The sequence below is a fragment of the Pelophylax lessonae genome (assembly GCF_965119305.1).
Source record: "Pelophylax lessonae genome assembly, chromosome: 4".
In the NCBI taxonomy this organism is placed as follows: Eukaryota; Metazoa; Chordata; class Amphibia; order Anura; family Ranidae; genus Pelophylax; species Pelophylax lessonae.
Genome location: NC_138771.1, coordinates 552,997,305 through 553,024,932, shown reverse-complemented (window position 1 = coordinate 553,024,932; position 27,628 = coordinate 552,997,305). Strand labels below are relative to the sequence as shown.

Genomic DNA, 27,628 nt, shown 5'->3' with positions numbered 1-27,628 from the left:
TTGTGGTGCGGACCCAAAAAAGGGTCCTGTGCAAGTTGTGTCCGAATGTGATGCGAATTCAGCCATACAATCTGTATGGCTGAATTCGCATTGCACAGACATCGCATGTGATTTTCAGAGCAGTGCGCCAGTGCCATCTTAAGAGCATTATAGGCCCCTGGGCAATGCAGTGCACTGAGGCCCCACCTACACAATCACCCACAAGAATAAAAATGAAAATTATCGATAAGGTGATATTTATTGGTACAGCAGTGCCAGGCTAATGACAGCTTCCAAGTTGGGCTGCTGGGTCCGGTGAACACACACACGGACGGGGGTTCCGACTCCACTGTCCTGTGTGTGCCCGTTCACGTGGAGGCCTGTCCTGCAGTTGTGGGCTTCCCCTCCATGGCCCAAGTGGCCTGACAGCAGCACAGGGCCGACAGGCGCTTTCCACCTGCTAAATTTGGTGGTTGGATGCACACAGGAATTGGGACTAATTCTTGGCTGGGGCTGGGTCACTTGGCAGGTGGGGCCCCCTGAGCAAGTGGGGCCCCCAGGCAACTGCCCAGCACGCCCATTCGGTAAGATGGCCCTGCAGTGCGCTCAGAATCACATGCGATGTCTGACATCGCACATATGTGAACAGGGACTTAAGGTGCTCATACACTTTAAGATGACAAGCATTGCATGTATATCTTACTCTTGTTAATTTGAGGAACCATCTAGCGGATTAATATGAGGGTATTATGATTACAAAGACATCACTCAAGAAATAAAGACAGAGGTATAGGAAGAGTGTGTTTCAAAGACAAATTACAGGGTAAAACATTCACTCAAAATATATCAATCAAAAGTTCTGTAGAAACCAATGAAATATTTTCTGACTTTAAAGAAGCAATTAGTCTACATCACAACTGCTTAGGCTCTTCATAAGCATTTTGATGTTTTCCCATTAGGCAACAGCCCCCTCATTTATCCTTTGGGAGTGATAAGGGCCTCTGTGAGCATGAAGAGGCTGTTAAAAGCACAGACAAACCATTGATTGCAGCAAAATTATAACGTTTAACACATATATGCGAAGCCAATTAAAATATGCATCTCCTCATAATGGAATTCTGAGTCATAAATAAAAAGGCCGTTACCAATTGTATACAGTATTCAAGGTAATTCCTCTGCACCGCAAAGTTATACCAAGAGGCTCATTTAGATATCATTATTAAATGCTATTTACATCTTCAGATTTCTGTTATCCTGCTTCGAGAAAGGCACATTTCAGCAGATTTCTTTCTGAAATACCATTGAGCAGAGGATGCATTAATCACATATTTTATAATGGATCAAAATAATCCATTTTATAATAATCATTTAATTTAATTTAATTAGGTCCATTGGGATTCGTACTATTTCCCAGTTACTGGTGCCAAGAAGTTCCAATGACTCTGACTGTGATGGCAAGTGGCAAGCATTAGCTTCTTATGTCTGTGAAATTCGGATTTCACTGTCCTTCAGGGTTTCTGGGTGGCAGAATTGGGCCTGGCACAGACAGACAACGCGGTACCCTAGCCTGATCTACAACATGGTAGTTGGCGAATTTGACAGATAAGGGAATGGACATATGTATCACATGCTGGACAACAATTATGTTAGTGGTTAACAAACCTAAATGGAACCCGCCATACACGGTTCAAATCTCGGCCGGTTCAGCAGGAGCTGGCCAATGTTCTAACCGGTAATGGGCAGGCTGAATGTACCAAGTTGATCGATCACTTTGGGTACAACCAGCCTGCCGGCTTCTCCTGAAAATTATCATTAGCGGCTGCTATAGCCACTAGCGATATTCACTGTCTTCCCCCAGAAGGGACGGCATCCCCCCACCGGGAGAATAAAATGGCTCGGCAGGAGGGATTCCCCATGTCAGCACTGCCTGTGTTGATGGGGGAATAGCGGGAATTTCTTTCCTGCAACCCGCAGTTGCAGGAAAGAAATTTGCATTGTGTATAGCCTGCTATACTCTTACACCACATTATCAATTGACTTTGGGGTTCCTTGCTTACTATCTGTGCTTCCTACTACAAAGAGGGTTGTGTGTCATTGTTTTTTAAACCAATCACAAGCATGAGGCCTAACTGACTTAAAGTGGATAAACCCTTACATATACCCAGTGAAGTGACTGGCCTAAGGTGATAGGCCAGCCATACACAGTGCAAATGTCTTTCCTGCAACCACGGGTTCTGATTGAGATTCATACTTCCGGCACTTTTTTATTGGACATTTTGTTATATATATTTGTTTGCATTGTTTGGGACTTTGTTATATAGATTTAGAACTCTTTTGCTCTTTATACATTTGCACTTTTTATATTTTAGGACTTTTTTGAATCATGTTTATATTATGTTGATGGTATTTCTTTTTTATTTATTCATATGGTTGATTGAGCGGGTAAACGCACCCGTCTTTCCTAAACTACATTGTCTGAGCAGGATATTCAGGCTTTTCAGGTGCTGCTGCAAATTTAGATCTTAGCACAGGTTTTTGTTTTATTTTGAACAAACTAGTTAAGTTGTACCTGCCTTCTCTTCTCTGCATCTGTTCAAAGTTCAGAGTTCAGAAAAAATTGAAGTTACACTCTGCAGAGCTCAGTGAGGAGAGCTCTGAGCGATGATTGGATGGGAGGGGCACAACCCCCTTCACACAGTACACAGGAAAAGAAGTGAGACTGTCAATCACAGGCGGTGTGCTGGAGCTCTCTCCCCTGTCACCCTTTTTTCTCTTGCTGTCAGAAAAATTTGTCAGAAGTGATTTAAGCTGATAGCAGAGGAAGAAAGACAGAAATTACACTGAGTGCTCTGGACTGAGACAAGTACACACTATAGTTAGATTAACCAGCAGGGGATTGGTTGCTAGGTGGTCCTAGCAACCAATCACTATGTGCAAACTGCATACTATAGCCCCAAGTTCCCAGCCAACCCCAGGCCTTGGGACTCAGGGCTAATAAGTTCTCATGAGCAATACGAGACCCAGGACTGTTTGGGGGCCCACTTGGGGCTATAGCCTGGGTCAGCCCCCCACCCAATGCCATTGGCTGCGTGTGCACTAAATGCTCATGATCGCCCCTGTAGTTACAGATATTCATGACATGCTAAAAAATTGTAAAAGAATATAGAGTTGGGGGGTAGGACACATTTGTTCTAAGTTATTTACTATTTAAACTTCTAAAACATTTTTTTTAAATTTAACCCTATACATTTGCCCTTAGGTGAAATTAGTTCTGGGTAATATTCCAGTGAAATCTAAAACCATTAAAATCAGAGGAAGCTTGCATGATTAGCAGAGTATCCCCATGATCAGAGAATTATATTGAGTACAACAAATGTACCGGTAGTTACTGCTTTAAAAGTAATAAAAATTCAACCTTATTCCCACTGATTTATAGTACTAAATTTACTGCCTTTAAACAAGGAAATGGCACTGGTCCCATTCATCTCAATACAAATTATCTGCAAAAAAAATGTATTTCCATAGTTACCTGCATTAGGAAATTAAAAGAGAACCTGAAAGACTAAAAACAATCTTACGAGTTGTTCATTTCTCCATAACTACATTTGGATATAACTGTGTTTATGCAAATAAACACCAATTTTTCCTTTTTTTATTCCCCTTAGGACAGGCGCTATGCTGACCTCAGTGCATCTGACTTGCCATCATGTGAGAGTCTGAAGGACACAATTGCTCGTGCCCTTCCCTACTGGAATGACGTGATCGCCCCACAGATCCGGGCTGGCAAACGAGTGCTAATTGCAGCTCATGGTAACAGCTTGAGAGGCATCGTCAAGCACCTGGAAGGTGAGAAGTATATGTAATATTTTGTCTTTTTTTAGTTTTCAGTGAATTCGACCTGAGCATTAAAAACCATCTGTTATAGAATATTTCAGTGCTGCATTACTGGATAGCACACATGCCTAACTTTTAACCCTAACCATGTTTATTCCTCTGGACTAGAATTAATATTTCACGAAAAGTGAATATATAGAGTAAACCCAGTTGGGAAGCATACTAAATGTGTTGTAGAATTATATTGTACATAGCATTGTCCCTAAGCACTGCTCCATCAAATCATCCTGCTGACATTACGAGGACATTTGGAAATAATAATGCTGTTTACTTTGCATCTTATAGACCTGTGGCTGGGTGACAACGCAGTGGAGAGATAGGTGTGCTGAGCAGACAACCGGACTGGGTCAATGTCATTTAAAAAAGTGGAGTGCAAACTGGGATGCACTCTACTTTAAAGAGCCTATAATGTATTTTGAAGGTCTTTATCTATACATGAATGTGTAAATAATTGCATCAATGTGTAGAAAAATAAAAAATAAAAACTTTTTTCTGTTCACATATCGAAATTATAGATGTGAACAGGACAGCCATTTATGCATACAATGCTGCCTACTTAGTAATGCTGCTCAGACTCTTGATTTACTAAGACCGGGTTCACACCTATGCGTTTTCTGGTGCTTTTTACAGAAATGCACTGCAGTCCATTCAATATGGTTTCCTATGGGACACTTTCACACTGATGTTTTTTTCAGTTGCTGCATTTTTGGAAAGGGTCAGGGAATTTTTTAAACGCAAAACTATGCATTTTTGGTTCAATAGACTTCATTAAAGACATTGCAGAAGAGCGTGTAGTGTTTTTTTACACGTTTTTGAAGCATTTCGCATTTTCTAACCCCTTCAGCCCACACTAAGACAGCTACAGCGCGGGCTTTCCTTGCCGGGATGGTGTCCATAGATGTCCTCCTGTGATCGCACAGACTTAGCTGATCACAGATCCAAGTAAAGGGCCAATCACAGTTGCCCCTTACCACGTGATCAGCTGAACACAAATGTAAACACAAGCCGGTTATCAGCTTTTCTTTCCTTATGCTGGCAATGCAAAGGGGAGGAGAGAGCCGGTGTTGTAAAATTTTGTCGGACCCGTGAAAAAATCGGACCTCGTCACTTCCGGCTGGTGCGAGCCCTGGTGCGCATGCGCACATGGTCCGAGGAAATTCTAAGACTTGGCGAACAGCTGATTGAGAGGAGGAGGGGCTGAGGTGGGACGCACACACCTCCGCGGGAAAATTGCTGTCACGGGCGAAACAAAGCTGCTAGAGACCCCAAAATTCTATCGCAGGTAGCCAAGACGCTCCCCTATAGCTGATAGAAATTTGATGTCTCGGGGATGAAAGGGTGCGGAGCAGTGACCCCGTGGGTCTCGGGGATAAAAAGGGCGCGGAGCCGTGACCCAGAGAACCGGGGACCACTGCTCCGCACCCTTTCATCCCCAAGACCCCAAATTTTTAACAGCTGTAGGGGAGCGTATTGGCTACCTGCGATACAATTTTGGGGTCTCTAGCACATATGGTTCGCCCGTGACATAAATTATCCCGCGGCGGTGTGTGCGTCCCACCTCAGCCCCTCCTCCTCTCAATCAGCTGTTCTCTAAGTCTTAGAATTTCCTCGGACCTTGTGCGCATGCGCACCGGGGCTCGCACCAGCCGGAAGTGACGAGGTCCGGAATTTTCATGGGTCCGATAAAATTTTAGAACACCGGCTTGTGTTAAAGGGACATCTGCACTGATAATCAGGGCACTAATTATCAGTGTCCTGATTATCAGTGCAGTCCCAACAGTGCCCACCAGTGCTGCCAATCAGTGCTCACCAGTGCTGCCAATCAGTTCTCATCAGTGCTGCCAATCATTGGCTCCTCATCAGTGTCACCTATCAGTGCTGCCTAACAGTGGCTATCAGTACCGCCCATCAGTGCCACCTATCAGTGCCGCCCATTATTGCCACCTATCAGTGCCCTTCAGTAAAAAAGCCAGTGGTTATTGAATACTACTGAAAGAAAGCTCTATTTGTGTGAAAAAAATAATAAAAAAAATTCATATGGGTACAGTGTTGCATGACCGTGCCATTGTCATTCAAAGAGTGACAGAACTGAACCCTGAAAATTGGCCTTGGCAGGAAGGGGGTAAAAGTGCCCAGTAGGTAAGTAGTTAATCTGCCCAACATCAATTTGGCCAAAAAAAAGCATAAAAACGCTTAAAAAACCTGAAATATGCATGTGCAAAAGTGCAAATGCACATCAAAAAGCACTGCAGAAACGGCATAGGTGTGAACCAGGCTTAAGAGAAGAAGCTATTCAATTATCTTACTAAATAAGGAGGAGTTGTGTTCAATCTGAATATCCAATCATGTGCACACAAAAAAAAAATGGATTTTTTTCTTACACACAATTGAATGATTCTAATGACCACATTTTAGCTAAGTTAACAGTGCCCACATCTATTAGTTAATATACCCTTCTGTGCCTCTCTTGGCAACTAATTTACCTTAGCATTGTGCACAGAAGCCGACCATATTGCTTGATGTACCGATTGAGAGTAGAGTAAAGCCCCGTACACACGCACCGATTGTTGGCCGACCGATCGGCCGTCTTTTGTCCAGGGATGTCCTGTTGGTTGAAAAGCGCTAAAGACTGCACACAAATTTTGTCGGCCAACAACAACCAACTGCAGAAGTGATGTCATGTGCTGGTTTACTTTCTGTGTGTTTTTTCTTCTCTGAGCATGCCCAGTCTTGCTCATCTGATTTTTGTCTGCCGAAATCTGTACTGGCTGAGGAACAATCGGCCGTTCTGTTGACGGCCAACAAAAATTTTATAGCATGCACACCAGATTTTGTTCGGCCGAAAAGTCGCAGTCGGAAGCATCATACTAACAAGCCGACAATCGGCCGATCGGACGTTGGCCGAAAATTTACGGCCAACAATCGGTGCGTGTGTACGGGGCTTTATACTCAATATTAACCACTATCATGAACATATGAAGGAATAAACATATGTTAATAAACAGTACAACCATATACATCTACTAAAAGTACACTAGAGGTTCCCTTGAATGTGGAAAACATACATGTTAATGCAACCAAACACACCATGGACATGAAATAGCCATACAATAAAACCAGCAAGATCCACTTTTAGCATCTGAGAAAAAATACATGTGTAAATGACTTCCAATGTACGTGCACAGCACTTGTAACTAAAGTATAAAGGCACTTTTTGCCCTGAAGGACACATATAAATAGTGCACATTGTTGGGCTGTGACCACCTCTACCATGCCAGTTTTAGGTGTCCCGCTAGGTCAGACCCTGCACACCCCCCTCTCAGCTGGCTGCTTCAGTTACTCTGACCTTTTTACAATGACCTTACAGTGACATTTCTGAAATGACCCTATTCTTGGAATGCCATAAGGGTTAGAAATAAGTATATCTAACCTTCTGCCATGCAGTCCTTTTCTATTCAGCTACTGCAAAACCTTGCAACTGCCTTTATATAACTTTTCACATTTACATACTGAAGTTTCTTCTCCTATTTAAACTAGAGATTGGCAACACATAGCGTTTCATATACAGTATGAAGGGTTTCCACCTTCTGGTTTGCAATGTCAATGCAATATGTTTGTGTTGCATGTCTGCCTCAAAGGCAGCCTGTGCTGAAATAAAGTTCACCATGGCAAACTCAGCCGGAAGTGAAAGTGGGTACCTGTCAAAACCAGGTACCCTCCCCCCCCCCCCTAAAAGGAGGGGGAGGAGGCAGACAAGTGGAGCTTCCCCTTTAGGGTGGTGCTCGGCTTTAACGTAATTTTCAAAAGTAACTTTCAATATTTTTAAATGTGAAGCTTTTCTTAAAATAATACTTGGTTTACTTACTATGAAGGTCCATTGCCTGTCCCTTTTTCACCCAGTCATCATTGTGATTAGTTTTTACAAATCCATAATAACCTGGGTTCAGCAGAAGTTGCAGCAATAGCACATCTTGATCTAATATTGGTCTAAAAAAATTGCATGTTTTGTGCTTTCTCTTAAGCGCATTTAAAACCACTTAAGCCCCGGAAGATTTCACCCCCTTCCTGACCAGGGTTTTTTTTTTGAGATTTTTTACTGCGTGAATTTAACGGATAATTGCGCGGTCGTGCGACGCTGTACCTAAACTAATTTGACGTCCTTTTTTTCCCACAAACAGAGCTTTCTTTTGGTGGTATTTGATCACCTGTGCGATTTTTACTTTTTGTGCTATAAACAAAAAAAAGAGCGTAAATTTTGCAAAAACAACAATATTTTTCACATTTTTTTATATGAAATTCCCCAAAAAAATTAAAAAATCAAAATTTTTTAACATTTTTGGCCAATTTGTTTTCTGCTACATATTTTTGGTAAAAAAAATCGCAAAAAGCGTATTTTGATTGGTTTGCGCAAAAGTTATTGCGTTTACTAACTAAGGGAAAGATTTCTGTCATTTTTGGTGTTTTTTTTTTAACGCGTAATGGCGACGATCTGCGATTTTTTTTGCGGTACTGCGACATTGCGGCGGACAGATCGGACCCTTGACTGACATTTTTGACACTTTTGGGGTTACCAGTGACATTACTGCAGTAATCAGTGCTATACATATGCACTGTTACTGCAAAATGACACTGGTAGTGAAGGGGTTAACTTTATTTGAGAGGGAGGGGTGGTGTGTGTCCCTAGGGGCGTGATTGGCTGTGGCTTGAGCTGTAGGAACAGTGATCAACGGTCCTACATGGTAGAACCGTATGATCACTGTTTCTACACAGGGGAGAATGACAGGCGGCTTGTTTACGTCAGCCGCCTGACTTTCTCCCTCTGCACCGACGATCGGCGAGTGACCGGCGGACATCGGGTCCGCCGGTCACACGCACGGACTTGCTGGGGAACGAGCCGGGGCTATTGGCTCCCAAGCAAGTGACAGGCTAGTGACGTATATATACAGTGGGTACGGAAAGTATTCAGACCCCCTTAAATTTTTCACTCTTTGTTATATTGCAGCCATTTGCTAAAATCATTTAAGTTCATTCTTCTTCCTCATGAATGTACACATAGCACCCCATACTGACAGAAATACACAGAATTGTTGACATTGTTGCAGATTTATTAAAAAAGAAAAACTGAAATATCACATGGTCCTAAGTATTCAGACCCTTTGCTCAGTATTTAGTAGAAGCCCCCTTTTGATCTAATACAGCCAGGAGTCTTTTTGGGAAAGATGCAACAAGTCTTTCACACCTGGATTTGGGGATCCTCTGCCATTCCTCCTTGCAGATCCTCTCCAGTTCTGTCAGGTTGGATGGTAAACGTTGGTGGACAGCCATTTTTAGGTCTCTCCAGAGATGCTCAATTGGGTTTAAGTCAGGGCTCTGGCTGGGCCATTCAAGAACAGTCACGGAGTTGTTGTGAAGCCACTCCTTCGTTATTTTAGCTGTGTGCTTAGGGTCATTGTCTTGTTGGAAGGTAAACCTTCGGCCCAGTCTGAGGTCCAGAGCACTCTGGAGAAGGTTTTTGTCCAGGATATCCCTGTACTTGGCCGCATTCATCTTTCCCTCAATTTCAACCAGTCGTCCTGTCCCTGCAGCTGAAAAACACCCCCACAGCATGATGCTGCCACCACCATGCTTCACTGTTGGGACTGTATTGAACAGGTGATGAGCAGTGCCTGGTTTTCTCCACACATACCGCTTAGAATTAAGGCCAAAAAGTTCTATTTTGGTCTCATCAGACCAGAGAATCTTATTTCTCACCATCTTGGAGTCCTTCAGGTGTTTTTTAGCAAACTCCATGCAGGCTTTCATGTGTCTTACACTGAGGAGAGGCTTCCATCGGGCCACTCTGCCATAAAGCCCCGACTGGTGGAGGGCTGCAGTGATGGTTGACTTTCTACAACTTTCTCCCATCTCCTGACTGTATCTCTGGAGCTCAGCCACAGTGATCTTTGGGTTCTTCTTTACCTCTCTCACCAAGGCTCTTCTCCCCCGATAGCTCAGTTTGGCCGGACGGCCAGCTCTAGGAAGGGTTCTGGTCGTCCCAAACGTCTTCCATTTGAGGATTATGGAGGCCACTGTGCTCTTAGGAACCTTAAGTGCAGCAGAAATCTTTTTGTAACCTTGGCCAGATCTGTGCCTTGCCACAATTCTGTCTCTGAGCTCTTCAGGCAGTTCCTTTGACCTCATGATTCTCATTTGCTCTGACATGCATTGTGATCTGGAAGGTCTTATATAGACAGGTGTGTGGCTTTCCTAATCAAGTCCAATCAGTATAATCAAACACAGCTGGACTCAAATGAAGGTGTAGAACCATCTCAAGGATGATCAGAAGAAATAGAAAGCACCTGAGTTAAATATATGAGTGTCACAGCAAAGGGTCTGAATACTTAGGACCATGTGATATTTCAGTTTTTCTTTTTTAATAAATCTGCAACAATGTCAACAATTCTGTGTTTTTCTGTCAGTATGGGGTGCTATGTGTACATTCATGAGGAAGAAGAATGAACTTAAATGATTTTAGCAAATGGCTGCAATATAACAAAGAGTGAAAAATTTAAGGGGGTCTGAATACTTTCCGTACCCACTGTACGTCACTTTGCCTGGCCGGGGCTGACTGCTGACGTATATCGTCGTGCGGCGGTCGGCAACCGGTTAAATTATCATTTTTGCATGTCAGTTTGTTAAAAAAAAGTAATCAGTTGCATGACTGTGCAATTATACCAGACCAACTGTGCACAGCAGTACTAATATCTATATTGTTCCTATCTTTACAGACTGTGATATTACACGTTTCCAAATGTAGTTTGCTAAACTGCGCCCAAAGAAACAAATAATGACACACAGCACTAGACTGTTATCTCTGTATTCACTATTTGTGCTTATCTTTGTTCGGGTCCTATGGATGAATTTTGCCCAGATTGAATCGCTGACAGCTGTAGACCAGGTGGAGGCAGTTTTTAGGACAACAGCTGAAAAGCAATTTACTTGATAGAAGGTTTTTGTACTCTCTCACCAACCAGCTGAACAGCTGCTTAAAGCTTAGGGTGAGCTCACGTGGGTTCTGTTTTTTCAGCATGCTTAATTGCTACCGGGAAGAAAATCGCCATTTCACATCTGTTTACAAAGAAACGGTGGACAGCTGTTTCCACTAAAATTCTCCTACAAAGAAGTACAAAGATAAGCCGTTTCAGTAAAAAGTGTGAAGGCAAAGTGTTAAATGCAGAACTCATGGCTGCCAATAAGAATTCATCTTGGTTTGTTCTACCTGATAATTTACTATGGATTAATGCACTTTGATTATCACTACAAATGCGCTGAAGAAGCGTTCTGCAAATTTGATGATAGACACTATACCAAGTTCTTTCGTAGATGTAAGAAAGAAAAAATATGCTCCATTTTTGGAAACTATCCTTTCTAGCTGTATCATATCTTTTTTCATATTGTATGACGTGACCAATGTGGTTCCTTTGTAGGGGGTTCTGGGTACAGACAGAAGTTGCAAGAGGTTTTCACAGCTCAGGTGACACTCACCACTTAACTCAATTTCTTTGAGCTCCTAAAGCCTTGTACACACGCAACGATTATCGGCCGACTGATCGGCCGACTTTTGTCCAGTGTTGTTGTGTTGGTTGAAATGTGCTCTAGACTGCACACGAATTTTCTCGGCCAACAAAAATCTACTTCAGAAGTGATGTCATGTGCTGGTTTACTTTCCGTGTGTTTTTTCTTCTCTGAGCATGCCCAGTCTTGCTCATCAGATTTTTGTCTGCCGAAATCTGTACTGACTGACGGAAAATCGGCCGTTGTGTTGACGGCCAACAAAAATTTTATAGCCTCCACACCAGATTTTATTCGGCCGAAAATTCGGAGTTGGTTGTCGAAAGCATCATACTAACAAGCCGAAAATCGGCCGATCGGACGTTGGCCGAAAATTCACGGCCAACTATCGACGCGTGTGTACGAGGCATTACTGACACCCCAAAAAATAGAGCTCTGTGTGAGTTGGATACTCATGGAGAACTCACAATGTAGAGTAGGTATTGGGCAGGTAAAATAGTCATTGGCTGCAAGCACTGATCGGATGCCAATCGGCAACTGTTTTTCCAGAATGCCCGTTCAACCACTGTAGCCTGGCCAACTTCTGTTGGACAGGCTGCTGCAAACACAGGCCAACTGTCATTTCTGACAAACCGGCCGATAATTGGCCAGTGCGTACCAGGCTTTAGATAAATCAGTTTGCAGGACAGGTTGCTGTACTACGGTGAACTGGATTGGGGACATGATTGCTACTTAGTATACATTCCAAGTATGCAAGGAAGCTTGGCTTTGGCTTAGGTTAAACGGGTTGTAAAGTGAGAAGGTTTTTATTTTTTTTATTTTAATGTATTCTATGCATTAACATAAAAAGCCTTCTGTGTGCAGCAGCTTCCCTCAGCCCCCCTAATACTTACCTGAGCCCCATCTCAATCCATCAATGTCCACAATTGCCTCAGCCATCCGGGAATCTCTCTCCTGATTGGCTGAGACACAACTGTGGCGCCATTGGCTCCTGCTGCCAATCAAACCTAGTTAGCCAATCAGGAGAGAGAGGAAGGTGGGGCTGAACAGCAGCTCCGTGTCTAATGAATACACAGACCTGCAGCTCGGCTCAGGTGCCCCCATAGCAAGCTGCTTACTGTAGGAGCACTCAACAGAAGGGAAGGGTCAAGAGCTCCAGCCAGGGACCCGAGAAAAGGACGATCTGGGCTGCCCTGAGCAAAACCACTGCATAGATGGAGTAAGCATAACATGTTTGTTATATTAATAGAAAATTCCCCCTCCCGCCGCCTTCCGTGGCTTTGCCCGGGTCTAGCACTATTTATTTATTTAAAACATTCGTTTTCAAGCAGTTACAAGAAATTTAAAGGAGCAGGATGGTATTTTTTTCTCTAAAATACACATTTTCAACAGTGAATGTGATTTGTGCTCGGGAAAGTCCATTCACTCCAAAATCAATTGTTAGGAAAAAGGTATTCTTAAAGTAGTTTCGAACACTCGAAAATCTTCTAGTGTATGGCCAGCTTTAGCCCAAGCCTTGCCACTCAACTGTCATATGTCAAAGCCTAAACTGTCTACTGCAGACTTGACATTTAAAGTGGAACTGTTACCAATGTATATAAAATTTGCAGACAGGTTGGATTTTTAATGCAGAAGGGACAGTCTTTGTCTCTTCTGCATTAACCACTGCCGATTGCCCGCCACAGATATACTGCGGCAGGCCGGCTCAGCTGCGTGAACGGACATATAGGTATGTCGGTTCGCAGGAGCACTCCTGGGGGGGCGAACGCACCCTCATTAAGCAGCAGGGAAGCCGATCCACGTGGCTGGCAGCTGCGATTGCCACTGGGCACCCACAATCGCTTCCCGTGGAGAGAGAACGACGGTCTGCTGTTGTAAACACAGAAGACCGTTGTTCTCTCTGGAATGAACACAGAGCACCTGTGATCCTCCTATTTAGGATCACAGGTCTCTGTGTTGATTCCACAAGACCCTCCCCCTCACAATTAGTAAACACCTCCCTAGGCTCACACTTAACCTTTTGATCGCCCCTGAGTTAACCCCTTCCCTGCCAGTGTCATTATTACAGGAACAGTGCATATTTTTAGCACTGATTACTGTTGTAATGTCACTGATCCCCCCCCAAAAGTGTAAAAAATGTCAGTTAGGTGTCTGATCTGTCTGCCGCAATGTCACAGTCCTGCTAAAAATCACATATCGCCACCATTACTAGTAAAAAAATATATAAAATGACATAAATCTTTCCCCAAATTTGTAGATGCAATAACTTTTTTTTTATTGGGAATGTTATATAGCAGAATGTGAAAAATATTGTTTTTTTTTCCCAGAAATGTCGCTCTTTTTTTAAAAAAAATCACACAGGTGATCAAATACCACCAAAAGAAAGCGCTATTTGTGGGAAAAAAGGACATACATTTTATTTGGGTGTAGCGTCGCTCGGCTGTGCAATTGTCCGGTAAAGTGACGCAGTGCTGAATTGCAAAAAATGGCCTGGTCATTAAGGGGATGAAACCTTCTGGTCCAGAAGTGGTTAAAGCTACTTACATGCCTGCCCACCCATGTACAGTAAGCCGTACACATGCAGCTCACTGCACCAAATCTGTGTAAACTCCTGCAGTGGCGGCATTTAGCGGCCGACTATCAAGACCTGGAAGCCACTCGAAGATGTCAGCAGCTGGTGGAGAGCTCAAGGATGCTGCATTGCTGGAGCTGAGGTGAGTATTCTTCCGCTTTAAATTTTTAGGATGGAGGAGGGCATACTTTTTTTACTTGTAAGGCCTCTTTCACATGGAGCGGACCGTATTTCGATCCGCTCCGGCACTTTTTTTTTTTTTTTTTACGGACACGGGTGACACTTGTGTCATATCATCCCATCCGTTTGCGGATGATATACGGACATAATGTATGTCAATGCGATTGCGGATGTCAGCGGATGACACAGCTGACATCCGATTTAGCGTCCTTTCCGTTTTTTAAACGGAAGAAAAAAAAGGGTTCTGTTCCGTTCCAACGGAACAGAACTGAAAGGACGCAAATCGGATGTCAGAGGATGGTCATCCGCTGACATCCGCAATCTCATTGACATGCATTATGTCCGTATATCATCCGCAAAAAAATGGGATGATATACGGAAATGCGGAACACCCGTGTGAAAGAGGCCTAAGGTTGCTTTAACTGACATCCTGTGGAGATGGATGAAATAAATGATACAAAAGTAACAATATGTTACATTGTATCTTTCTGTAGTCTGAGCAAGTACAGTAAAACCTTGGATTGCGAGCATAATTCGTTCTGGAAACATGCCTGTAATCCAAAGCACTCTTATATCAAAGCGAATTTCCCCATAAGAAATAATGGAAACTCAGATGATTTGTTCCACAAGTCCTTCAGTTTATAGTCTATATACAAAGATTATAGCAATGTGATAGGTTGTGTAACCATAAAATGTCCATCCACAATATGCAGCCTTCCCAAGGGGATTAGAAGCAAAATCTAGCAGAGCTACAGAATATAAGAGAGATGAGAGGAGCCTCTAAGTGTAGCAATATGGTTACATTTAATGAAGGTTCAACATTTAGCAACTCGCATGTTTGATTATTAAAATAGGCACACCTAAGTATGCAGGCATCCGGGGTAAAGCTGTCCACATAGACCATCTTCTGAACCACCGGCTCTCACCACTGTCAGTCTGCAATCGTGACCGGGAAGAATAGCCTGCAGTAGAGTGATCTGAAAGTGAGGCTTTGAATCACTCGTGAAGTGCAGCGGGGAAGGGATGATGAAGATGGCTGTGCAGAGGGTGGTCTGTGTGGACAGTTTTACCCCAGATGCCTGCATACTTAGATGTGCCTGTTTTAATCATCAACCATGTGAGTTGCTATATATTGAACCTTCATTAAATGTAACCATATTGCTACACTTTAGAGGCTTCTCTCTTCTTTTTTATACATGACACTACTTGTATATCAAGACATCGCTTGTATATCAAGTCAAAATTTATTTAAAAAATTTGCTTGTCTTGCAAAGCGCTCTCAAACCAAGTTACTCTCAAACCAAGGTTTTACTGTATTATTTATAAACACTGTCAGACTGCTTTTTTTGACAGCTGAAGCTGCCGACCTTCTCTGTGCACACAACCAGTGCCGGTGTTCCGTGAAAAAACCCTACCCATGAAAATTCCCTACCCCCGTCACTTCCTGTGCACGTACGTCATTCAACAGCTGAGCCGCTTTCCACTGCGCATGCTCACAGCTGCGGAGGGTAGGGAATTTTCACGGTAGTGTTTTGTAACGTTACACCGCATCAGCTGTTGCCGCGGGTACATGAAAACATCTCCGCTGCAACATTAATCATCTCCGCTCCAACCCCTCTGACTTCCCTGATCTCAGCTCCAAAATATATAAGCGGCGGCGGGTCTATGAAAATATAATTCATGGAGCTGAGATCTCTGTGAGTTATATTTTCATAGACCCGCCGTCGCTTTTACATTTTGGAGCCAAGATCAGGGAAGTCAGAGGGATTGCAGCGGAGATGATTTAATGTAACCGTGGCAACAGCTGATGCGGTGTACAAAACACTACCCCGTGAAAATTCCCTACCCTCCGCAGCTATGAGCATGAGCAGTGGGAAGCTGCTCAGCTGTTCCATGACGTATGTGACAGGAAGTGACAAGGGTAGGGAATTTTCACAGGTAGGGTTTTTTAATGTTACACGGTGTTACAAGGTCATCCAGTGCCCAGAGCGAAGATTCCAAACTGCGCACTCCCTTTCCCTTAGGGTTAGGGTCAGGGCGCCCCTATCCCTGCAATAAATCATTGCGCCCAGGACAGCCAACCCTTCTGCCCACCCCTTTTTCCGGCCCTGCACACAACCATACCAGCTTTGATCAATCAATCATTGACTAGTTGTTCACTGGAAGAGGGGGGGGGGGGAATCAGGCAAACAGGCAGAGAGACTGGACATTTTTCAGGAGTGTGTAGCATGACCAAAGTCTACAACTAGTTATACAAATGCTTTTACATTTCACGGTAGGATTTACATTATATACTTACAAATGCATGTAGCCTATACATTTTGCCTGGAACATCAAGACACCTTCAGTGAAAAACTGACTGGTTATCATCTTTGTGAGCTGTTCAGCCTATGGGTAATTTTCACCATTTATTCCATTATTATAACAGGAAATTATGCAAGAGTTCAGAGGAAGAGGCTTTATTTTTATGCGGGACAGTTAATGGTTATAGCTGTTTCCTCTCCTGAAAAAAACACATTGACATTCGCCAAATAATAAGAGCCAGTTATATCATGTTTTATATTTTTTTTTATTATTATTCGTAGAATGCTTAATAAAATCATTTTTGTGAGCGTTGGTCTCTCTGGCTCAAACGGCTTTTTCATTACCTTTTTCTTGCGAAAGCTTTCAGTTAAGGCAAAAATCGAGTTTTTGTCCATGCTGGACAAAGGCAGATTATTATCCTGCTTTTCTTTCATTGCAGATCAATATTATTTTAAAATTGTTTTAGTACACTAAAATATTAAGTCTCAGTTAGGAATATGTACCCAAGTGGGTGCGCCTTATGTGTTTGCAGCAATGTTGCGTTTCTTTAGTAAATTAAAAAAAAACAGTTTTTATTGTTTTGATTATTTATTACATTTTAATATAATGTGCAAAAAATGCAAACATTTATACAGAGCATACATAATGAAGATTATTCTATAGTATAATCAATATGTAATTAATATGAATCCAAATACATAACACAGTTATCCTTTCAGTAGTCACAGGTCATCCAGATGATGTAGCCACTCCTCCTGCACTGATTACAGTGCAGATGCAATGGCATTGGTTAAAAGTCACAGGACCATGCTGGGTGCTTGTATATACAATTAGGTATAGTGCACATGTAGCACTGCCCCCGTAAGGACTGCCAGAATCAACTTTTCGGGTCCCCCTGAGTTACCAGCATACAGTTCTTTTGTTCTCTATCCTTGGTTCGTTTCAATAATCAGTCCAGTGGTATTTGGTTATTTGTGTTTTATTATAAATTAGGGATAGGAGAAGTTAATAGTGGGATACTCCAAATTAACTATGCACAATATTGGAGGACTTCTATCTTCATGTACAGTCAGGCTGTTGATTCACCCTGCCACTGGAGGTGAATTAGAATTGTCTCTTTCCTAAGATGACTTGGTGAACTATTGATTATCTTCAGAACACTCTCCTCAGCATCCTCTCTCTCTCCTTACTGCTGACACCCGTCCTCTGACTATCCTACACGTGGGGTGGCCCCCTCAGGTTAGGCCCCTTGATATGAGTCCCTGTACTCACGATACTGTTTTTCCAGGTTCTCCAGTGTCCCCACTTCAGTCAGCTCTCCTGGACCTTTGTGTTCAGCTCCTCTCATCCATTCCAACGGTCCTCAGGATGACCTTCTGCGACCATGTGCCACTGTTACAGAGGAGGAGGCAGTCGCCACCCTCCCTCCGGGACTCTGCTCTCCAGCCAAAGACCCCGCAGCACATGTGCTCCTGGCTTTTATACACTATCCCAGAATGCACTGAAGCCACTTGCCACTGACAATTACCAGGACTGTATCAAAGCCTATGCATTCATTTTTCAGGTTTCCTCCACTGTCCAACATGCCTCCCTATTGGACCAGTGTGAAACACTCTCTAGACATAATGAATCACATACTGAGCACTATGAGCAGACCTCACTAACAGATCCTGCTCTCTGGTAGGCTAAGAGCAATATAGATTTGCCTGCAGCCCCTCTAATAAGTAGACAGAGCCAAAAACTACACTCTCTCACTAGCACCTACCTAGGAGGATGCTACATACACATTTAGGAAATGTTAAAAAAATGTACCAATGTGTAAATGTATTTAAGAATAGGTGGGCCAAAATAAATGTACTCTGGACACTTTGGCCTTGGTGAGCAGGTTAACAAAGTTGGAAAGCACAGCACCAAAAGAGCGCTATCCTGATGCTATGGAAGCAAGATAAAATATAAATATTCATATTGTAATTGTCATGATTGGAAACATTTGGATCAAGCCCAACTCTAGAATTTATTCCAACATTTTCTTTAGACTAATGCCACAAGTTTTTAATTCATGTCACAGATTTAGTTCACTGCATACATTTGGAAGATTCAAAGCTAAAGGGTAATTTTTTAGCGCACAATGTACTCTTAGCCAAAGTGAGACCCATATGTGAGTTGGGGCTTGGGTCAAATGGTCCTGCTGCTCCCCATCTCACAGGGGCGGTTACTGGCCCCTTGCTTGCACATTCATGACGCAGTAATTATGGCTCCGGCCACGCCTAGGACATGTGTCTGATTTCCGACTTTACAGTATACATGAACAATAACATACTTACACAAATAAATATTCATTGTTGCAAGACAAATTAACCACATGATCCTTGTGTTCCAAAATCACACATCAGATTCAACTTTTTTCGTCATTTATTATTTTAAGTCACTTAAAATATATATTTGTTTCTAATTGCATAATCAAAAGCACTTTTCTTCAAATGCCCATACTTATATCACCCTAGCCTGACCTCCACACAGCCCTTCCATCATTCTGAAGGTCATTCTGTTACTATTCTTAAATCACACCAATTCTAGAGGTCCATCTGGTTATAAATATCCTCAGCTGCTTTTCTGCATTCTCTCTGTTCACCCTGCCACCTTGTGGTTTGCTATGGTACTGCAGAACACAACTGCAATATGACAATGTGAAATCACTAAGAATGCAACACAACTAACATTCATTACACTGAATCAAATAATTCCTTCTTGGCTATGCAGTGTTGCACTCTCAGCAAAATGTCTTCTTAAAGGTGTTTTCCACTGTTGTCCACAAGCAAATCTCTGTCTCAGAGCTTTTGATATACATGTCCCAAGGCATCCCATGATGTCAGGAGGCATAATCCTAAATGTAAATAAATCTTTATGTTGTATAATTAACACCAGTCAAAGAAAGGCTTAACCCCATTATGGGGCATTAATCTATGGCCGTTCCTTCTCTAGCCACATTTTACCACTCCAAGGGGTTTTTATATACAAAAAAACTACCAAGTCTGACTGTTGCTGACTAATCTGAAAAATGTAGGCATTTCATGTAGGTGACAGCACAGGTGGCTGTATGATAACCACATAAATGGGCAGCTACCGTCGTGCAGAAATATATTTTTACTGGATTTTCATATCTGATCATTTGAATTTTCTAGTTCTAAAGAAGTTCTAAAATGCCCTTATCTGTCAAATAATCAATCTGTGTTTTAACTACTTTAATGCATACTTGCTGAAACTATTTCAGACCAGTTTCAGATAAATATACTTTACAGCTTCTTTTTTTTTATTATTGACATCAACAAATAAAAATGGTAATTTAGAGGTATGAAACTGATATGAACATATGGAGGAGCATGTGGTTAGATGTCAAACATACACATCACTGTTTGAAATAACTATATATATATGGATGGTGTGGTGATACAATACTGGATCTCTTCTTATGAAAATACTTTTTTTTCATATATATTCTGGGATTTGTTCTTTTCAATCGTTCTTTCTACATTATTCTGCTTTTTGGACATTTCTTTTGATAGGACTTAAGGCCCTGTGATGGTTGGTGGTTAAGTGGTTTCAAATGTATAGTCTTTCTATAAATGGTTATATTTTGGGAAAAACAAATATTTCATATATTTTTTTGTAAATTTGAGGGACTGTCCCTATAGACCAACAAATCTTTCCTTGTGTGCTTTATTTTGTCTTGTTAATTAATAGATTTGTCACTTGTTGAGATATGATTTTATGTATAGACATACAGTGCTTCCGAACGTATTCGGCCCCCTTGAACTTTGCGACCTTTTGACACATTTCAGGCTTCAAACATAAAGATATAAAACTGTAATTTGTGAAGAATCAAAAACAAGTGGGACACAATCATGAAGTGGAACGAAATTTATTGGATATTTCAAACTTTTTTAACAAATAAAAAACTGAAAAATTGGGCGTGCAAAATTATTCAGCCCCCTTAAGTTAATACTTTGTAGCGATTACAGCTGTAAGTCGCTTGGGGTATGTCTCTATCAGTTTTGCACATCGAGAGACTGAATTTTTTGCCCATTTCTCCTTGCAAAACAGCTAGAGCTCAGTGAGGTTGGATGGAGAGTGTTTGTGAACACAGCAGTTTTCAGGTCTTTCCACAGATTCTGGATTGGATTCAGGTCTGGACTTTGACTTGGCCATTCTAATGGGCCATACACACTATAAGATTTTCTGAAGACTTTTTCCTTTAGATTTACCAAAACCAGATAATATGAGGTCAAACCTGAAACACTTTCAATTTGTATGCAATCTGGTAGGCCCTTGCACTACATAGAAAAGGTAAATCTGAAGGAAAAAGTCTTCAGGAAATTTTATAGTGTGTATGGCCCTTAACACCTGGATATGTTTATTTGTGAACCATTCCATTGTAGATTTTGCTTTATGCTTTGGATCATTGTCTTGTTGGAAGACAAATCTCCGTCCCAGTCTCAGGTCTTTTGCAGACTCCATCAGGTTTTCTTCCAGAATGGTCCGGTATTTGGCTCCATCCAACTTCCCATCAATTTTAACCATCTTCCCTGTCCCTGAAGAAAAGCATGCCCAAACCATGATGCTGCCACCACCATGTTTGACAGTGGGGATGGTGTGTTCAGGGTGATGAGCTGTGTTGCTTTTACGCCAAACATAACATTTTGCATTGTTGCCAAAAAGTTAGATTTTGGTTTCATCTGACCAGAGCACCTTCTTCCACATGTTTGGTGTGTCTCCCAGGTGGCTTGTGGCAAACTTTAAACAATACTTTTTATGGATATCTTTAAGAAATGGCTTTCTTCTTGCCACTCTTCCATAAAGGCCAGATTTGTGTAGTATACGAATGATTGTTGTCCTATGGACAGAGTCTTCCACCTCAGCTGTAAATCTCTGCAGTTCATCCAGAGTGATCATGGGCCTCTTGGCTGCATCTCTGATCAGTCTTCTCCTTGTATGAGCTGAAAGTTTAGAGGGATGGCCAGGTCTTCGTAGATTTGCAGTGGTCTGATACTCCTTCCATTTTAATATTATCGCTTGCACAGTGCTCCTTGGGATGTTTAAAGCTTGAGAAATCTTTTTGTATCCAAATCCGGCTTTAAACTTCTCCACAACAGTATCTCGGACCTGCCTGGTGTGTTCCTTGTTCTTCATGATGCTCTCTGCACTTTAAACGGACCTCTGAGACTATCACAGTGCAGGTGCATTTATACGGAGACTTGATTACACACAGGTGGATTCTATTTATCATTGTTAGTCATTTAGGTCAACATTGGATCATTCAGAGATGCTCACTGAACTTCTGGAGAGAGTTTGCTGCACTGAAAGTAAAGGGGCTAAATAATTTTGCACGCCCAATTTTTTAGTTTTCATTTGTTAACAAAGTTTGAAATATCCAATAAATTTCATTCCACTTCATGATTGTGTCCCACTTGTTGTTGATTCTTCACAAAAAATTACAGTTTTATATGTTTATGTTTGAAGCCTGAAATGTGGCAAAAGGTCGCAAAGTTCAAGGGGGCCGAATACTTTCACAAGGCACTGTATACACATAGGTTGCATAGTTAACCTCTGTTAATAGGAAGGTGATATGACGCTATGTAATGCACACAAGCATTACCATCTTAGTTCAACACATTGCCACATACATGATATCAGTCATCTGGATCAAGAATTCAACTTGATGCAGTTGGCCAGCTTAACATATGTTGCAAAAGGGGAATGCTGCCGATGGATATCTATGCCATTGGAACAGTGGGTGGCTACATATATGCTCATTTATAAGTGAGTTGTTGAACTGCTGGGACCTCTTCACAACATTTGACCAATGCAGTGTTTTGATCTTTTTCTGTTTCTTATAGCAGTTCATTTTTTGGATATTGTTAAAAAGAATGCTGGAAAGTTTCTGGGTGAACTAAGAGATGAGAACAAAGACAGTTGTTATCCCTGCTATATGGGGTTATTAATGGTCCTTGAATCATGAGCATCTCTTGCAGAAATCACTCACTGTATGATCAACTTAAAGCTGAACTCCAACTTTCTTTTCACTATAACTGAATAGGATGATGAATCCCAGCATAGATCATTTCTCTGTATCATGTTGCTCAGTTCTCTGCAGATCCCCTGATATTCTGGGTTTAGTTGTTGCTTTGTATCATGTGACAATCTGTATCATAGGTGTGCGCAGGGAGTGTGTCTGGGCACACCCTAATCACTCTGTCCAGTTCCAATTCCCCCTACTGCCCAGGTGTCCCCCCCCCTTGTTGTGCCCCCCCCCCCCACTTCAGTGCTGCTGGCTTCCCTCATTTCCTCTCCTCTCCCCCTGGCGGCTGCAGGGGATGTTTCAGGATGAAGAGTGGAGGAAGGGGCTAATCAATATGCCATTTACCAGCCCCTTCCTTTTCTAAATGAACACAGTGAAGACACTCACTGTATTCAATCATAACTGAAGCATAGTAAACTCTGTTCACTATGCTTTTCCGTTTTTGAATGAACAGGAAGCCACTTAGCACAGAGCATTTCCCATTCATTCACTGTCCAGTGCAGCTGAGGATGCAGAGAAAGGCATGTGTGATGGAGCTTTGGGTTATATCATTTTCTGGCCCCTTACTTTTGTGAATGAATGCAGTGGGTGACCGGTACCGATCACTCACAGTGTTTATTTATAACTGAAGCATAGTAAACTGTTTTTACTTGGCTTCAGTTTTTGAATGAACAGGAAGCCACTTAGCACAGAGCACTTACCATTCATTCACTGTCCAGTGCAGCTGAGGCTGCAGAAAAAGGCATGTGTGTTTTAGCTTGTGTTTAATCTGTATATCCTGCTGATAGACTCTGTCCCCTTCCACAGCCACTTCCTGCAGCAGCTAGAGTCTGTAACACTCCCATTTGTAGTCTTTCAGACTGCAAATGATGTAACTTCCTTCACAGCTCTGATGGTGGGTTGGATGGAATACATCCTAATTAGCATTCAATCCCGCCCAGTCACACCTACAGGAAGAGTCCAAACCTCCAAATTCCCACATCACAGATCACAGCATTATTCAAGAAGGAAACACCTTCATACACAGCCTGTTATGAAAGCTAGCTGTTCTGCTGCTGGACAGGATTGAACTGATCGCAATTAGAATTCCATCCTGCCCAGTTAAATATTCTGACCAGTGAGAACAGGGAGAGTTCCACCCTTCAGATCCCGCCCTCCCAGAGCCGTGCTCTCTGTCAAGCGTTTCATTTACATATAATAACCTCCCATAGCCCTTCCTCTGTAGTCTTGCAGTAAGCCCTTATTCTCTGGCATGCTGCAAGACAGGAATGACACAGGGGGAGGTATGACACATTAAATCCTTTCACCACCCACACATAGGCCCAGAAAAACCCACACTAACCCTAGGACCCGCCCACATCAACTCCCAGATCTGGTACAAGTGACTCCAATAGCCCGCTCTGAAACTACAGAGGCTCAAAGGATCATGGGACATGTAGTATCAGGACTGGAAAAGGAAGGAAACAGGAGGTCGGAGAACTTTGAAACTTAGCCAGGAAAAGGAGTGACATCACAGACACAGAAACCTTCTGTATACACACAAACTGACAATGGGGTTGTGAATCATTTACATGCACAATTCATATGTTGTTTTGGGGAGGAAAAAATTGAGTTCTTTTTTAAGCTAGAAGTCTGTAGACATGTGGGAGGGTTACTGATAATGAGCATATAGGTCATTCTAAACCTTATACTACCCTGAACAATATTTCTCAACTTTCTAATATATTTATCCTGTATTGTAACACATTATTACATCAAATATTTTTCAAGTATCCCTCTGGCAAGGCTATACTGTATATCTCAGGTACCTTATACTGTACCTCATAAAACACAAATAAAATTCCCCCCACTCTCTACATTTGTAAAGGATTTCACTCAAATCCTGACGATTTAAAAAAAAAAAAAAAACATGGCTATACCAGTTCTGCTATAAAGCGTAAAAAGGGCACCAACAAAACTCCTTTCACCTGTCAGATGCCCCCATAGAGGTATCCAAAGCACATGCTGACCCCCTAAAAAAAAATAAAAGGCACATTAAGCTTTTTAAGTTCTGTAACTGGTTATAAGTGGAAATGTTTGCCCAAAAATGTATGTAGCATTTACTTGTTTTCTGCATGATAACAGACACATGAAAACCATATGACTCTGGATTCTGGGCACATTGGGGTAATAATATGAAATTATTGTTCTTAAACAGATTAATACTGTTTGCTTTAAGGTTATAGCAGACAGCTAATCTATACAAAAGGATAAACTTTTTTCATAAAATGTCATACAGGCACACTAACCTAAAATGATTTTATAATATAACATTTATGGAAAAACACTTTGCGCAAGAGACACCACCTTCTGAAACACTTCAACCCTAGTTATGAGATGCCTAAGCCTGGAAGTAATGTATTTTGTGATTGTGAAAACTGAATTACATTTTTAATTACTGCTTGAACTGTCACCATTGCAGACTAATAATATTCCTCAAACTGCAGTCCAACTCTGGTCAAAAAACATACCACAGTTTGAAATTGTACGTTGTAAGTTTTGGATAGCGTGGAGATGGGGTTAGAACCTTTGTTGGGATTTTACTGCTACCTGCAACCTCTCTGGGGGAGAAAGTTGAGGACATTTTTCCAATGAACTTACAAAACTCCAGTAAAACATTTTAAAGCAGTTGCTTTTTCTATTACAATGACAACCAGTGTGTCAGGATGTGTATGATTGGGACAGGAAGGGATGAAAAATATCCTCAGTGTGGAAAACAACAAAATTGTGGCTGTTATATCATTTTTGAGTACTACTGGTAGTGGTTACCACAGTTATCCTTCAATCTTTGTAGCAACGGTTCACACACTTTGTCTTGCAGTATGCCAAACCCCATCTTAACTGGGAGACCCTCACATGTAGAAAACTCTCAGGCGAACCTGGTCTCCCGAACCTGTCCAAATACTATACTACCATGAGGCTCAACTCTCTCAAATCCCCATATCTCATGCCCTATAAAAAAAAAACACTCCTCTAGGTAGACCTTTGAGAAGAAATATGTTGGATGATCTTAACATTGCTGAGTGCCCTTACTTGCTCAATACATGCTTTTCAACCTAAAACCTCCAGGCCGCTTCAAGAATCATTTTAAACTACTATTCTACTTCTTGACTGCAGCTAAGCAAATAACTGCTGACTTTGGCTGAAATTAAGAGTAGAATTCATGTAGTTTTGCTCTATGAGCCAGTTGACCGATACAGTAGACAAATATTAGGACATTGCATCATCTCCCAGTGGGAACTAAATGGGACCTTTAGAGCTTATGAATTAGGGCACATCTGTGGGGTGTGATAAAAAATATTGCAACGATCTCCATTTTATTTTCTAGGGTCTCTGCTAAATATATATAATGTTTGGGGGTTCTAAGTAATTTTCTAGCAAAAAGAAAAACTGATTTTACCTTGTAAACAGCAAGTTGTATAGTAAACACACCTGTGCCTGATGTAGCTTATCAAAAACCTGTTCCTATGTGAAAATATGTTTTGGTGATCCCTGTTAAGAAATCTCCATCACATTTGCATTTCTCTTTACAGGAATGTCCGATGCTGCCATCATGGAATTAAATCTCCCTACTGGAATCCCCATTGTGTATGAGCTGGATGACAATTTAAAACCTCTTAAACCCATGGCCTTCCTTGGAGATGAGGAGACAGTGAAGAAGGCTATGGAGGCAGTGGCTGCCCAGGGAAAGGTTAAGAAATAGAAACAATGTAAAGGCCATCAAAACAACAATGTGGACTGTTTTTGTGAAAAAACCAACTCTGCTACTTAAAATCGTATTCCTTCAATCCTGTTGTAATTAATTAGTGATCACTCTTATCACACACTGTCTTATTCTTACTGACGCCAGCCTTGTCATAGCACCCTATTTTGGTGAGCACTCTGTCTAAAACAGAGATGCATAAGTCACAGCTGGGGTCCCCAGCATACAAAATAGCATATATCATTCATTTTTCTGTGATCAATTGGAGACCGCATTTGGTTCTCCTGATGGCACAATGCCCCTTCCAAAATGTTTTAACATCTCTAGTCTACATGACAACCAAAGATAGACCCACGAAGATGTATACCCTAAACTCAAGGTCTCCACATACAACAAAATATATTGGACACAATAGAGCCTGGCAACTCTTCACAACCCTGCGATTTCCAATCTCTTCTGACTTAAAAATGAAAAACCATTTGGTTGTCTACCCTTTCACACACACACACAGGTCCTCATAATCAAAAGCATCTAAAAAAAGATCTGTCATCATTACCTGTAGGGAACAATCAGATTCATTTCATTCTCAAGTCATGTACTAGAAACATAAAAGAGACCATCTGAACAATAGTTCATCACACTTTTCTGATCCATCCACCACTCGTAGCATCATCTGTATCTATGTAGGTTATTATCATTGCCTCATATATGTGTTTTTCTATTAAAAAAAATGTTTTTTTTTGCGATCAGTAACAGTGTTCTAAATGTCATTTTTAAGAGCCAGGCCCTAAAAATCCGTGAAACATAAGTGCCCAATATGTTTTGTGTTTAGAACGTTTTGTCATACTCTTTTGTAATGTCCTTGACAAATCTGCAAATATGTTCTTGTACCCAAATAAACAAATGCTACACCCGGGCTCTATCGTATTGTGCTACAGTTGCGCATAGCAGTGTATTCAGAACTGAATTCAGTGATCTGTTGATGCTAGCCAGTTTGACCAACATCAGGCAAATATGAATGACATACAGTCAGGTCCATAAATATTGAGACATTGACACAATTCTAATCTTTTTGGCTCTATACACCACCACAATGGATTTGAAATGAAACAAACAAGACGTGCTTTAACTGCAGACTTTCAGCTTTAATTTGATGTTATTTACATCCAAATCAGGTGAACGGCATAGGAATTACAACAGTTTGTATATGTGCCTCCCACTTTTTAAGGGACCAAAAGTAATGAGACGGATTAACAATCATAAATCAAACTTTCACTTTTTAATACTTGGTTGCAAATCCTTTGCAGTCAATTACAGCCTGAAGTCTAGA

General features: G+C 41.7%; 1 protein-coding gene and 1 long non-coding RNA gene across 2 annotated transcripts in view; both read left to right on the top strand.

The window, feature by feature from the left end:
- PGAM2 (phosphoglycerate mutase 2) overlaps positions 1 to 26,360 on the top strand; it is a 30,645-nt gene extending 4,285 nt beyond the window's left edge. The window contains exons 2-3 of the mRNA XM_082257258.1: positions 3,645 to 3,825; positions 26,129 to 26,360. Coding sequence (XP_082113384.1) covers positions 3,645 to 3,825; positions 26,129 to 26,298 — 351 coding nt within the window. The 3' untranslated portion in view covers positions 26,299 to 26,360. The remainder of the gene's footprint in view (positions 1 to 3,644; positions 3,826 to 26,128) is intronic.
- A 24-nt stretch (positions 26,361 to 26,384) lies between these two features.
- LOC309555310 lies at positions 26,385 to 27,213 on the top strand. Its single transcript, XR_014225261.1, has 2 exons — positions 26,385 to 26,893; positions 26,930 to 27,213. It is a non-coding gene; the product is annotated as an uncharacterized lncRNA (long non-coding RNA).
- Positions 27,214 to 27,628: the final 415 nt, after the last annotated feature.